At 38.8% G+C, this 15,757-nt stretch overlaps 1 protein-coding gene across 1 annotated transcript in view; it reads left to right on the top strand.

The window, feature by feature from the left end:
• ell (elongation factor RNA polymerase II) overlaps positions 1-13,801 on the top strand; it is a 44,648-nt gene extending 30,847 nt beyond the window's left edge. The window contains exons 4-12 of the mRNA XM_058760719.1: positions 14-177; positions 2,091-2,332; positions 2,761-2,885; positions 5,875-5,971; positions 6,372-6,915; positions 9,528-9,594; positions 9,703-9,874; positions 11,432-11,476; positions 11,586-13,801. Coding sequence (XP_058616702.1) covers positions 14-177; positions 2,091-2,332; positions 2,761-2,885; positions 5,875-5,971; positions 6,372-6,915; positions 9,528-9,594; positions 9,703-9,874; positions 11,432-11,476; positions 11,586-11,702 — 1,573 coding nt within the window. The 3' untranslated portion in view covers positions 11,703-13,801. The remainder of the gene's footprint in view (positions 1-13; positions 178-2,090; positions 2,333-2,760; positions 2,886-5,874; positions 5,972-6,371; positions 6,916-9,527; positions 9,595-9,702; positions 9,875-11,431; positions 11,477-11,585) is intronic.
• The last annotated feature ends 1,956 nt before the right edge of the window (positions 13,802-15,757 follow it).

The raw sequence follows: 15,757 nt of genomic DNA, 5'->3' as shown, positions 1-15,757 counted from the left end.
GGTTTCTATCCAGTGAAGGGAGCATACAGCTGGACTGCCTAGGAGGGATCCAGGACAAAATCACGGTATGCGCCACAGACGATTCCTACCAGAAAGCCAGGCAAAGCATGGCTCAGGCAGAGGAGGAAACCCGCAGCCGCGGAGCCATCGTCATCAAGCCCGGCGGGAGATACGTGGGTAAGTTTGACGCATCTCGGGCCGCCACGTTCCTTGAACAGAAGATCCTGGTTTTGGCCATCAGCTGGTCAAAATCTGATCTGTTTACACGTAGTGCGCATAGACAGGTGGAAGGGGGCGATTAGAGCCAGTGCGTCTCCACATGTCTGGAACTGCAGCGTGCTACATAATTTATGAAGCTGTCTGTTCCGGTGCTCACTGATGAGACGCCTAAAATGCTATATGGAGAACTCTAACTCACACAAAACTATCATTACCAAACATTAGCGTTCATCAAAGACATTTAATGAGCAAAATCAATCAGCTGAATACATTCCCACTGATGCAATATCCCCCCCGTGCTTAGTCACGACACAGGCTGTGCAAAAAAAAGTGTCCCAAATAGTTTTTTTTTTTTTTCCCCTCAAATCTGAATGATATATTTTATGAATAATTTAATATTTAAGCAGTAGTGAAAGATTGTTATTTATATATTTGAAATTTTTATTTTTAAAATAGTTTAAAACCAATGAATTTGGCCCAAATCCAAAATTCTTAAATCTGAATAAATTCCCTTTTTTTCCCAAGCATATCATTTATATATATTTGAAATAAAACTCTATTTAACACTGTTTAACACTGCTGAATGTGACCCAAAACCATTTATTCATAAGTATGAATAAATTAATTGAGTGTTCTTTTGTAATAAATAAACATACTATATATTCTACATTTTATACACAATTTTATTAAATATTTTAATAACATTTTACATGCATTTTGTCAAAAGTAAACATGTAAGACTAATTAAACATTTAATGCCATTGTGTACGCACATTTATTAGCATAATTTTCTTTGCCATGTTTGTGTTGGGCTCGTTACTCAAAGAATGTAATATATTACTCATTACTGTTGCCAGAAAATAATAAGTAACTATTACTTTTGAAACTAGTAATTAGTTACACTACTAGTTACATTACTTTTTCTTCACGCCCCACAGCAGTTGTAACTGTGTATCTTCCAGATAAAATTCTTCTAGAATGTTACTAACAACACATTTCTGCTGCATTATTTGACCAAAATCCACATTGGATCGCAGTCAGAAGTTATTACAAACACTCAACAGTGACTGATAGTGACATTCAAGTAGAAGTGTTGTATTCATCTCATTAATTGTCATGTGTAGCTTGAAGTAATTTTTCCGTTACCCATATGCGATTTTAAGTTTCGGTATGCATTTTATCAAATCACATGAGTTTGTAAGAAACTGTTTAATTTTCCAAAAATATTTTTAATTATATTAATATAATGTACCACATGCTGATCAGAGGGATGTAATGCCAGAGTAAAGTAAAGCCACAACTTGCACAACAGATCTTTTTCCTGACAAAATCAATATAATGCAATATTTCTATCTGCTGAATGTAAGCTTTTCCATATTCCAAGCTTGCCTGCTGCACGGGGGACATCACATGCATGTGCGAGTCATGAAAATTATGAAAATAAATCTAGGAATTATTTGATTGTTAGATTTTAAATCAGCGGGGTAGATGTATCAAAAGTAACTAAGCTGTTTTATGGAAAGTAACTGTAATATTATTACTGAAATCTTATTAGTAATTAGTTACACTACTAGTTACTGCAAAAAGTAATATTACAGTAACTAAATTACTAGTAACTAGTTACTGCCCAACACTGGTATTGGGTAGTTATTACTTTGCTATTTTGTATCTGTAAGATTAAAGGTCCTTGCACACAGAGTCAGAAATTTTCGCATGCGTATTTATTTTTCAATGTGTGAATTTCGGATGAAAAAGTGACTACACATGTCCAATGAATACTTGTCTGGTCATTTAACATTTAATCAAACGTCCTTTTTGACTTTTTAATTTTTTTTTAATTTTTTTTTTTTCCCCTCCTTTTGGCTGTTCAGGTAAGCGTGTACAAATCCGGAAGCCGATAACTGGTGTGTCGGATGTGGCGCCGTCGCGACGGACTTCACGGCCGGTCATCATCTCCAGCAGTCAGAAGAAGAGCCCGCCGCGGCCGCTGAGGGAACGGCTGGTGCATTTACTGGCCCTAAAACCCTACCGCAAACCCGAACTCCTGGTGCGGCTCACCAAGGACGGCCTGTCTCCTCAGGACAAGGAGACACTGGACAGCCTCCTGCAACAGGTTCAGAAGCATTGCTTATAATACTGTTTGATAACTTTCAGTTGCATACAGATGCACACATCATATACATAACTGCGTACTGTAAATATAGCGCAAGTATCCTATTCTGAGCATAGCCAGAGCAGCCAAGAACCTCTTTCAAAGTTATGGTTTTGGTTTATGACTCATTTAGATTTTTTGACCCATTCAAAGTCATGTTTTTGAACTCTACTTAGACATAATGGCTCCACCTAGACACATTTGTCATTACATAGACAAACAAGCTTAGCCCTGCGTAAAGCCGGAGCGTATAACACACAGGCTGTCAGCACGCTGTTGTAGTGTTTGTTTTTCTGCACTGGTGTTGAAACGCTTGTACTCTTATTTTTAGAAAGCCAAAGACTTAAGCCTCTTGTTTTATTTTGCTGTGTTTTTCTGGCCGGGTGTAGGTGGCTAACCTGAATAGTAAGGACAACACCTTCACATTGAAGGATTGTTTGTTTAAGGAAGTTCAGAAAGACTGGCCTGGTTATACTGAGGTGGACCAGCAGATTCTGAAGAGAATTCTTGTACGGTAAGCTTCACATTTACAGTATATTAAATAAATTCCAAAAAAAAAAAAAAAAAATTCAGTGGTGTTTTTATTTTAAGTGATTTTAATTTAGTTGTCTTTTGAATAATAATAATAATAATTATTATTATTATTATTATTATTTATTATTTAAAAAATTTGATTATAGTGAATTTAAGTTTTTGCACATTATTTTATACATGTACTTTTTTTTTTTTTTTTTTTTTGACGCCAACTTCTGATGTTTTCCTTTCACTTGGTATTAATTTTATGTAACTAGGTGGTGTTTGAAGCGATTTTTGTTTTATTTAAATATTTTTTTTTTTTTTTTTTTTTTTTTAATTTTAACTTTTTTTTATTCCTACTCCTATTGTTTATTCCTTGGTATTAATTTATGAAACTAAGTGGTATTAAGTTTCGTTTTTTTTTTTTTTTTTGTTTTTTTTTATAAAGGATTATTTTATTTTAAGTGGTGTTTTATTTTGGCTCCAACTCCAGATTTATTTATACATGTACATTATGCAGTAAAGTTTAAGGACTCTTCTGCCTCTTACAGTGAAATGTTTAATTATATTATAATTATTCTATTATATTTTAATTACATTATAGGGCGTTTAAATCAAATTCTTCACATATTTCCATATTTGTTTTATCATCAAATGAAGGTGGTACTTCAAGCTTGAATTGCACCAATGGTAGGTATACATGTTATATACCAATATACACACTTCTATGGAAAAGTAATTTTTAAAAAAAATGTGAAGTGATTTGAGTATTCATTCTCTGTCATTCAGTAGTGTTTTGCGTAACACAATTTATACAATTTGATGCTGGTATATTGTGCACCAGTTGGTCGCAATACTTCCAAGAACCTTTATTTGCCCACTGTAGTAGTTGTACAGCTGCATTCACCCTTGTTCTCCGAGCTCTTCTTTGGCTCTACATGGAGAAGTCTGGGTTCCCATGAACTCTGGTGATGGAAGACTGTCCCCTGGAAGCTAAATTTAGAGAGGCCGTGCTGTGTGCTAGACTGGCGAGAACATGGTGTTGTGATATCCGTTCAAAACAAAATGGAAATATTTGCCAGAAACAAACCCAACACCCAGGTGGAACACACTCCACACGCTTGCACTTTAAAACCCGGTGGCGACGCTTATCAGCTGACGGGCCCTTTTACGTCCACACACCCCCCTCCCTCTCGCAACCACCCACTTTCCCATCTGGTCGCGGACACCAGGCTGTCACGTAAGAGCGTGGCTGTGTGCAGTTGGGAGGGTAGTGATGCAACCTTATTCCAGCACATGCTGATCCATGTGTGTGGGTGGCACGGGTCCAAGGTCCGGCCGTGCATGGGCACACACAGTTCGACTCATGCCTCCTACTCTCAGGCATAGTCCCCTGTCCGTTTCCCCTCGACGGAGGCAGGGCCTTCTATTGGGATGCATTGGCCCATGTCATACTGCCCCCTGTTGACATACAAACCTCAAGCAGCATTATAAACTTATGTTTGATGGCATTAAATGTTTTAAAGTTGGAAGTTCTGCCAAAAATGAAAGCTCGATCATCTGTCATGACCTCGTTGATCCAAACCTGAATGAGTTTTTTTCTGCTGAAGTCAGAAAAGATAACATTTTGAAGAATGATGGTAACTAAACAGTTGATGGTAGCCATTGACTTCCATAGTAGTATTTATTTTTTTTATTTTCATACCAACATTCTACAAAATATTGTCTTTGTGTTAAACAGATGAAAGAATAAAAACAGGTTTGGAACAACTTGAAGGTGAGTAAATGATCATTTATTTTTAGCTGAACTATCCCTTTAAGAGCACTTAATGCGTTTGACATTTAAAATATGCACATTTCTATGGAAAACTAAATTGCCTAAAGTGATTGGAGTGCCTATTCTCTACCATGTGGTGGTGTTTCGCATAACAGCGACAAACGACACCATTTAAACCACTTGAAAAATTTGTACGTATTTGTGTTTGACACATTTTTGGTGCGAGTGTAGTGTTTTAACTGGTATATCTCACACCAGTTAGTTACAATCTTTCTTAGGCCAGTTTATTTAGTTTCCTTCCCTTTATTTAATGCAATTTACTTAACTTTACAAGTTACTTAAACGGCTTCATCTGGTTTGGTCTTCATGAATACTAGTTTAAAATGTTAAGTCATGGACAATATTTGTGTATCCAACATCTTGTTCTCAGTAATCAAATAAGACCGTCTCAAGACATTCTTGGGAAGTTCAGATGGGACTAACGAATGTCAAATCGTCTTTATCAGTCAGAATTTCCTTATTGAAGTTAAAGGGATAGTTCACACAAAAATGAAAATTGTCATTAATTACTCACCTTCATGTAGTTCCAAACCCGCTAGATCTTCAAAACCCAAGTTAAGATATTTTTGATGAAATCCGAGAGCTCCCTGACCCTGCATAGAAAGCAATGCAACTACCACGTTCGAGGCCCAGAAAGGTGGTAAGGACATCATAAAATAGTCCATGTGACACCCAGGAAAGAAATCCTTGAATAAAGTCATTATTTTTGTTTTATTTGCGCACAAAGTATTCTCGTTGCTTTATAACATTACGGTTGAACCACTGCTTTCATATTGACTATTTTAACGATAGTCCTTACTTCGTTTCTAGTACTTAAACGTGTCAGTTGTGTTGCTGTTTATGCAGAGGTCAGAAAGCTTTCAGATTTCATAAAAAAAAAAATCATAATTTGTGTTCTGAAGATAAACGAAGATCTTAAGGGTTCGGAATGACATGAGGGTGAGTAATTAGTGACAGAATTTTCACTTTTGGGTAAACTATCAAACCTGCTGCATGCTTTTATATTTCTGTTACACTTGCAAACCAATTAATGGTCCTACATTTGCAGCACAATGCGCAGCACTTCTCTGGATTAGTTGGGTTTTTTGGATCTGAAGCAGTTCCTTGGCTCTTTTAAATCTGATGATTGTCTGTCTTTTGTTCCCGGCAGAAAACTGTGTAAGCCTCAGAGCAGTGGCCCTGTGTCTGTGCCCTGTGAGACTCCGGTCAGCCCGCACAAAGAGCCAGCCAGCAGCTCGCCCTCTCAGGTCAGCCTTTTGCCCCGTTTTAGACTCGTCAAAGCCGGTTATGATGGATCTGCTTAGATTGAGGAAATATTCGAGGGTTAATCCTTTCCTGCTCCCACATTTCTTCATAATCTTTCATTGAAATGCTCCGCCTCTGACTTGTGTTTTTGGCGGATGTGACTAAGCTCTCTCTTGTGTGCTAACACGAGCATTGTTTTACTAACAAATCAAATCATTTTAGGGTGCATGATTCTTTAGTGCATGTTATTCTGAAGTTTTATATAATCTTTGACCAAAATATAATGATACTTATGTTAAATTTCACTTTCTCTGCCTCTAAAATGCTGGAGTTTAATTGCCATTTAATATGACTGTTTAAACCGTCCCAGTTTTACGAACAATCATTGCTCGCATCCAACAGAAACGACCTGGAGAGTTCATCGATCCCCTGGCCAATAAGAAACCCAGAATATCGCATCTAGCCAGCAAGTCTACAGGGCTCATCAACGGCAAACTGAGCTCGTCCAATGGGAAAGACTCTAGTTCTCAACCAGCAGAGACCTCGTCGAGCTCCCACTTCCCTCCGTTGGAGATCCCCCGACCCTTCGACCCTCTTTCGGACGTCAGCAATGATTCCAACGGCCGAGACTGTGAAAGTCAGGAGGCCGCAGTGGCGGAGAGACTGAGTCAGCCCCCGTTGCTCGCCCCTCGCTCCACAACGCAAGAGGAAGGGCTGAGCTCCACGTCCCCGGCCCTCAGCGGCCTGGACGGGTCTCAGACCCAGAGTGCTCAACCCTCCCTGCATGGCAAATCTAAGAAGAAGTCCAAAAAACACAAGGACAAAGACAAGTCCAAGGAGAAAGATAGGGACCGAGAACGGGACATGAAGAAGGAGAGGAGAGTTGAAGACCGTGGCTTGGATCAGAGGAAACCCTGTGACATCACGACGAGTGATAGCAGCCCAGGTGCGGATCAGTTTCTCTGAATCATTTATAATGTCAAGGGATATTAGGTCAGAAAGTACCTTAACAGTGAACGGATTAACTTTTGTCCCACTTGAAACTAGTCTTGATTAGATCTGCGCTGGAAAACTGTTTTTATGTTTCTGATCTCAAGTAGTGCGTGTCTGTATGTTGCTTAGTAAACAAGTAAACAGCAGGGGAAAAAAACTAGTCTTTAACTAAACCTCATTTAGCCACTAAATTGGTTATTTACTTATAATTATACAAGCAGCCCTCCAATCAGATATTTAGTCCAGCAACTGACACATTAGGTTAGGGAAGTCATTAGCTGGTAATCGTTCAGACAACTAGTTGAATAGTCCAACAACAGTTAGTGAGGACAATTACTAGTATAGCAGTTCTGACAGCCCACCCCACCAATTAGTAGTCCAAAAACTGGCAGTTGGTTAGTTAGCTGAATAATTGTTCAGACAACCCACAAACAAGTTGATTTATCCTCTTTCATGACTAGATTGATTGTTTGTTGGACTAATACTTGAATAGTAGTTCAGAGAGCCCATCACACCAACTAGCCAATAAGTAGTCAGTCAATGTCAATTACGAAACAGTGGACAAATCAGAAGATCCCGGAGGCGGGGTAAACATTGCAAGCTTTTGTTTACAGTCGCAAGTTGGCATGGCTTAGCGTTGCGCTTTTTTAAACCATTCTTGAGCACTGCGCCTTGTGTTTTTAGATGCAGAGACGCGTTCTGTGTGAGCGGCCCCTAACAAGAAGTCGGTTAGTGAGGTCAATTAGTTGAATAGTTACTGAACAGTTGTTCAGACAGCCCACCACAACAACTAGGCGATTAGTAGTCCAATAACCAGACTACAGTAGTCAAGATTTGAAGTGGATCAAAACCTTTCATCAAAGTTGTCTTAAAACCTAAAACCAAAATGCGTTCTTGTCTTAGGACAACTTTGATATGAATTTTTTTTGATCCACTTCAAATCTTGACTACTGTAGACTGTTTGTAAGGTCAGGTAGTAGAGTAGCTATTCAGACAACCTATCAACTGTTTGATTAGTACTCTAAGGCCCTGTTTACACTAGTGTGCTTTCGTTTTAAAACGCTTAACTTTTGCTATGGTTATGTTTATCGTTTACACTACTCCGGCGTTTTTGAGGTTGAAAACGGAGACTTTTGAAAACGATGGCATGGCTGCACACATTCGCTCTTCGTATCCTTGATGACCACCGTGTAAACAATAACAGCATGCTCGTTGTTGTACCCATAGATATGTATGGGTAGATTCCCCATTCGACCGCTCAAAGCATGTAGACGCGTCTGCCATCTAAATAATAGGGAATCTACCAACCTATACAAACCTATGTTTGTACCTGCATGAATGGTCACGTGACATGCGTTTTTGGTAAACTGAGATCGTTTCTGAAATGCCAGCATAAACAGGGATCGTTTTCATTCTAAAACGCTGTTTTAAAACGAAAACGCATTAGTGTAAACGGGGCCTAAGAGGCCATTCACACAGAATGCGTTTTTCCATTCCAATGTACTACTTTTCCATTGTTTTTCTCGTGTCTGCCATGTTGGAACAGTCAACTTGATGTCATTCACCATAATAATCAATGAATATTCAAAATGTATACAAGCATATAATTTGCTGTTGTAGACGCACACAGACAACGCACTCAAAGGTTCGCCGACCGTTCCAAAAATGGCGGATGGCTTGTGTATCACGGCCCATAGAAAGTCTCTGAGGCATTTACGTATATATAAATCTATGGGGCAGGCATTGTAAGCATTTGTTTGCAGTTGCAAGTTGGCATGGCAACGGTTTCATTTGACAGAAACATGACAGAGGAATTCTGCGCTTCACTTTTTTAAAACACGTTTTAAACACAAAGATGCATTCTGTGTGAACGGCCCCTAACAACAGATGAGTCGGTTAGTGAGATCAGTTAGTTGAATAGTTATTGAATAGTTGTTCATGTAGTAAGGTCTACTGTTGTCAAAAGTACTGACTTCGGTACCAGTCGGTACTGAAATTTTAAAAAAGTCAATTTCCCGCTTTTCAACATCTCAACAGATGTGACTGTGATTGGCTTCAATGATCATCGCTTCATGTTCTTCAATGAGCGCTCACACAGAAGGACACAGGAGAGTTTGAAATGGACGTTTTTAAATTTTCGAAATCGGTACTTTTGATGACACTCGTAAGGTCAGTCCATCGACTAGTTGATTAGTCCAACAGCCAACCTATTGTGTTAGTGAGGTCGAATCGTTGAATAGGCATTCAGACAACCCTCCAACTATTTGACTAGTAGTCCAACTGTTGACCGACTCGGTGAGAGAATTAAGTTGAATAGACATTTAGACAGCCCACCAACCAGGCAATTATTAGTTTAGCAACTGACCTAGTCAGCCAGTGTAGTTGATTAGTTTAAACAACCCACCAACTAGTCAATTTTGAAACCCCTCTTCAGCTTGTTTGTAGCAGGATTTTTTTTTTCTTCTCTCCAGTGTAATTCTGGACTGACGTCATGGCACACTGTCCTTGTCCCTCAGTCTGCAGGATAAAACTCTGCCCTTGAATTCACCTTATATTTCTTTTCAGGCCTGAACGGAACGTGCAACAGCTCCAGTATTCCTGCATCTTCGTCGGAGACGGCAGACTATTTATTGTAAGCATCTCTTTGTACATTGTTAGGGAAAAAGTGCGTTATATAACTAAGAAAATAACATTAAACTTTTATGACGGTGATGTTATTTTCGCTTGGTTTCCTCAACAGAAAGTACACCGTGATAAGCTCACAAGAGCAACGTCAGAGTTACAAAAACGACTTCAACGCAGAGTACAGCGAGTACCGGGGCCTCCACGCACGGATAGAGAGCATCACCCGACAGTTCACTATACTCGACTCTGAGCTCAAACAACTCCATCAAGGCACAGACAAGTATAAGGTATCTTCACACTGAAAATGCAGTGCATCCATCCATGCGTATGATTACAACTTGCTTATTTTTTATTAATGTGCTGTCGGCCCCTGCCTGGTCCCAGTAGTTGCGTCTTCCTCCGGAAAATGAGAAATTAAATCGTGTAGTTGACTCATCCAGAGTGCTAGTGTTGTTTTCTCATCTTGATAAATTGGAAAATGTTACTATGCGAGCGGTAAGAGAAGAAAAACAATTTAGTTTTGGAGCGTAATGAAATAAACAACACAATCAACCGACTGATTAGAAGCAATAATGTTAAATAACCAGAGCAGAATGTCATAAGAATCATTTATTTCTCCTACACACAGTCATAATCGTTTATAGGGCTCAATAATAAGGATGGCCCTCTAGTGTGGGGCCAGTGGGAGAGTTTTGGGTCAGGTGACAGAACTGACACTTATATATTATAGCTGTAAAACTGTGTTGCCAGATCTGGCTAGAAAAAATAAGCAACATGGTCTAACAAAACCACTAAAGAGAGAGTAACACGGGAGGAAATGTATGTGCATTATACACAGAGCTGGGTGGATTACTGAGAAATTGTAGTCTGTTACTAATTCCAAATTACATGACACAATTTGTAGTTGGTAACGTAATCATTACATGGTTTAGGTAATCTAATCAGACTACTTTTAGATTACTTTTGACCTAAATCATTAATCACATTGATTTAAATAGGATAATCTTGTACCATATTGAAAAATACAAAGAGTAAGAAAAGGGTTTTCCAGACTGGGGTTCATGTAGGAACTGCAAGGGTTTTGTGAGTTTAATGAAAAGCTAATAATTAAATCACAAAAATGTCAAATTAAAATGTCACTTTAAAAATAAGTAAAAAAACACTTACTAAAATAAATATTTTATAATTGTAATGTATAATTTATAAGTATTTTATTTGTTTACCTGCATGTCTTGTGACCATTAACCAACAGAGAACCATGAACATGCAAATGTTTATTTTGCAAATGTTAATTATTAAAATTATTTTAAAAAGTAAATATATTGGGTGAAAGATGTTCAGATGACAAAGTTTTGGAAAGCCTGCATAACTCAAATTGGTGTTTGAAAGACAAAAGCCTTCCAATGCTGCTATAATACATGGTTAAATAACCTACTAAGTGATGATTAAAATAAAAATTGTTTCAGCAGTAGTTGAAGCAATGTTCAAACACTACTTAAACCTGAAATGATTTTTGTAAATCCAGTGGTCAAATGCTTTGTAGCCACCTGACTAGTGACTGGTGTTTGTGTGAATTTCCACAAAACTGGAAGACTTTGAGTGTATAGAAGCGGCAGACTATTTAAGAAAGGAACATTTAAAAAATAAAAAAGTTATTTATGACACTGGATATGATTTGAGGTAAATTTATCCTTGAGCTTTCCGTAAACCTGTAAAAAGGGACACGAACACAATTTGAAGAGTTAATTTAAAAATATCAGACTGTATTCGATCTGATTACATATTTAAAACTACTGTATTCAAGCAGGAACTTCATTGTAATGATCTGTTTGTTCTTTTCACAGACAATCCACAATCAGATACTTGAAGAGTATCGCAAAATAAAAAAGGTAAGCTGACCGTCTCTTGCAATATATTTTTTATTTTATTTTTTTGTCACTTAACATCCAAAATATATCAAGTTTGAAATACTGATCACATTCTTTCTTTTTCTCACAGACTAATCCAAACTATAGCCAAGACAAGAACCGCTGTGAATACCTACACAACAAACTGGCGCACATAAAAAAACTGATAGCAGAATATGATCAACAACAACTGCAAAACTGGCACTAATTTTTTTTTTTTTGTTTTTTCTTCTCAATCTTTGTCTCTTTTGAGAGAGAATTTCTGGATTATTTTTTGTTTTTCTTGGCTTGCTCTAAAAACAAGTTGCTCTAATGTAAAATGCCACGAAACTGATTTCTTTTTTCCCCTGTAGTGGGCCAAGTGCTCTAGTGAGGACAATGCAGACCCATGAATTTTGTTTTTATGAGACTCGGGACATGGGCGTACTCAGCCATGCTTACCTGTGTAGCCTAATGCATTATGGGATTGGTTGCCAGCTTCCTTCCCTTCTCAAAGGTCTCAAAGTGCGAAAGGAAGAACTGTTCTTTGGAGATCTTTTCCGAACAACCAACACCCATTCCCAGAATCTCATAGTTTAAGGTTTAGAAAAAAATTAAATGGATATTGTTTTCTGTATGTACTAAAATGGAAGGTCCTATATTTTATTTTCTTTTATATTTATTTTCGTCTTCCATAGGGATACATCAGTCCGATTATGATTTCACACTCCTCAGAGTGCTAAACATCTCGTCCCATCCCTTTGGTCTTTCTTTCTTTAATCAGTCAGTATTTTATGCAAAAGCTGCCTTGGATTTTGAGAGATCCCTAATGCAGTACACCTCCCCGTTTTCTTTTTTAGAGTGCTGTAGTGTCTGAAATAGCACTATTTTGCTCCTTACTTTGTGCAATGCGCTAGACCACGTGCAATGGACATGAATTGGATGCCTATGGGAAGGAGATAACCATCTGTTTAGAGGCTTTGACAGTATCAGTATTAACATGGTAGAGCTCCATACAGATGAACTTGCCATTCCAAAGGTGAGGGAGCGCTTCGGTGTTGGCACATTTTTACAATATTTTACGCTTTTAACTGAAAAAAATTACTATCACAACCCGAATCATGAATCAGGTGTAGTTGTACAAAAAAATGCGGCAAATCTTGTAAAATTGTGCCTCAGGTGAGCCGTTTGTCGTCCCTCAGGTATCTACAGTAATCCAGTATTGCTAGTTACGAGTGTGACGGTAACATATCACATTTGCGGCCAAACTTTCTTGGTATTCTTCCAGAAAATAGCGGTTGTATCCCTTTAACGCAGCCTTGAGGGGTTGGTTGGTGAAGACGACGCAAAAATGGTAGAAAAGCAACCTTGGCTCACTGTCTGAACCCTTTAGCAATTCAATGCTTGCTTGAATACTGAGTATTTGTGGGGGGTTGACCATTTCTGACAGTATTTTAGTTTCGAGATGACTGTTAAATTCCATTAAGGCATCTCATCGCGGAGGATCCATTACAAACCTCTGATGTGCTCCTCACGTTACCTGTGGACGCTCGACCACAAGTTGCTCATCTGTCGGGTCCTGTTGAAGCATCAGTTGTACTTCTGATATCTGAACTCTTTTATGTTTAAATATTAAAATTCAGCACTTTGCTCAGCTTCTTGCTGTTACTCTTACCTGGGTTTTGTTGCAAGGAGACACTTGCCTTGTCTGTCTGTGTATGCATGCTTTCTGACTGTTGAAGACACAAAAAAGGGTTAAGGCCAGTGTTTACAGCGGATTTACACTGCTGTTTAATATTCAAAAGACAAATATATATCAAATTGCCCCGAATTTACCTGGCCAGTATTGGTTCAGTGTTGCAATTTTAGGAGTGGAATTGCAAGAATTTAAATAGTCGAATTTGACTTCCGAATTAACGGAGAATAATTCTCAATCACAAATTTACCACGTAAAACACAATGATTATTTATTTTTTTCAACACTGATCATGATCTGCTTTTTGGTCTTTTGTGTTACCTGCAGAAACGGTCTGAAAATGATGCACAAATTCAATGACGAATGCAAATGACGTTTGTTTGGATTTGAAACTGCTACGATGCTTTGAAAAAATGAGACAACTGGGGGGGAAATGTGCCAAATGACCTGTTGTATAGGTTTGGATCGGATGTAATATGTTGCTGTTTTAGCAAAAAAAGAAAAAGGGAGTGGGAGGAGCTTTGGGATGAAGGCTTGATGTCAATGCTAAAACCCAAAGCGCGCTTTTTGAAACAACAAGGGACTGGGACTGAAATTTATCTTGGTATTTCAATAAAATTCTTGGAAAAACTTGCGTTTTGTGTGTCCTAATGATTTTTTGTATTAACTTTTTGCTATTAGTTAATACATCACCAGCACAGAATTTACACTGCAAAAGTGGCACAGAAGCGCTTCTCAAGAGGCATTTAGGTGTCTTTAAACAGATGGTTTAATGCAGCTCAAAGTTGGCATAAATGCATTTACACTGCATTTTCACCTTAATACAGTAGTTTGATGCTAGGGGCTGAGGTGGGTCAGAGCAGGCATAATTAAATCTGGCTTTTATGCAGCATTGTGTAGTTGCATACAGTTTTCAGCAAGCACATAGCAGGTTTGCTTATGCCAAACAACACTGGCATAAAAATGGCATAAATGCATTTACACGTCAATTGCACCTTTTATACAGTAGTTTGATGATTGGGGCTGAGGTGGGTAAGAGAAGTGTAATTTAGTTTGGCTTTTATGCAGCATTGTGTCTTTACGCAGTTTTAAGCAGGCACAGAGCAGCCTTGTGCAAATTTACACTGCAAAGGTGGCACAGAAGCGCTCCTGTATAGTGGCATTTGGGTGTCTTTACACAGACCGTTTAATGCAGCTCAAAGGTGGCATAAATGCATTAACACGGCAATTGCACCTTTACACAGTAGTTTGATGCTAGGGGTGGGTCAGCGCAGGCATAATTTAACCTGCCTTTCATATGGCATTTTTGAGCAGCCTTCCTTGGGCCAAACAATACTACGGAGGTGCTTCTGAAGTGGCATTTACACAGATTGTTCAGTGCTGCTCGTATGTGACGTGAATGCATTTACACACTTTGATATTAGGGGCGGAAGTGTTTCTGAGCAGGCATATTTTAGTCTGGCTTTGATGAGGCATTGCGTCTTTACACTGAATTTTAACCAGCCATAGAGTAGCCATGGCTGTGTAAAGAAGCCTCAATCAATCAATTGCCAAGTTTACACTGCAAAGGTGACAGAAGTGCTGCTGAAATAGAATTTAGGTGTCTTCACACAAACTGTTTAATGCTGCTTAGAGGTGGCTTACATGCATTTACATAGCAACTGTATACTGTGAGCATACTAGGGGCTGAGGTGGGTTTGAGAAGGCATAATTTAGTCTGGTTTTTATGTGACTTTAAACTCAATTTTGAGCAGGCACAGAGCAGCCTTAACTCGTCCGTGTAAAGATACCTTGATTTAGTTCAGCTTTCAAGGAGGCAAACAGCAGACGCCTCAGTTCAATCAATGAACGCTAGATGGCGCCACGGGTTTGGTTTTTAATCAAGCTGTCATACTTCCCTTATTTACTTCCAGTGGGACCGTTTATCTGGGTAAATAGGACTCTATATCTGTTCCTAAATATCATAACCTGCACGCTACTTACCCCAGTGGCTTTCTGTGCCTTATTTGGTACTCGAACCCCTCGCGCTTTATAAACACACCCGTAACAAATACTAAACTCCGAGTGGAAGACGCATTTGGATGTATACTCAGGGAAATGTCATGTGTGAAATCCTCAGCTGGCTTCACAGTACTTAGTTTGGCTTCACGCCGCTACGTTGGCCTCAATTTTAGGGGAGCTCGAGGAGAGTCAGCGAGTTCAGTCTGGCTCCGCGCCAGACTCTCGTTCCTGGCTCATTTACGTCTATCCCTGTCCTCGTTCATCCCGTTACGACACACCGAGCCCCCTGACAGTTGGAAGACGCCCTCAAGATTTGAGGCTTTCCTTCCTGTTTGCTTAGGCCCGCAAATTGCACTCTTAATGTCCGCGTTTACGTTTCCCTCAAGGTTGTGGGAATGTAGTTTTTAATATAGCTCTGTGTCTATGGTTAGGATGGGTTTGCTATTCATACACAAGCTGTTAGTTGAATGTAGAACAACAAATTTCATTGGAGAGTTATCCTGGCATCCACACATGTTTGTTGGTTGGAGTGTGTGATATGCTGGAATGCTTACATATTTAATGTTGATTGATAAGCCACAATCTGA

The sequence above is a fragment of the Onychostoma macrolepis genome, chromosome 22 (assembly GCF_012432095.1).
Source record: "Onychostoma macrolepis isolate SWU-2019 chromosome 22, ASM1243209v1, whole genome shotgun sequence".
Lineage (NCBI taxonomy): Eukaryota > Metazoa > Chordata > Actinopteri > Cypriniformes > Cyprinidae > Onychostoma > Onychostoma macrolepis.
The sequence above is the reverse complement of the archived record's forward strand: the minus strand, read 5'-3'. Positions and strand labels throughout refer to the sequence as shown.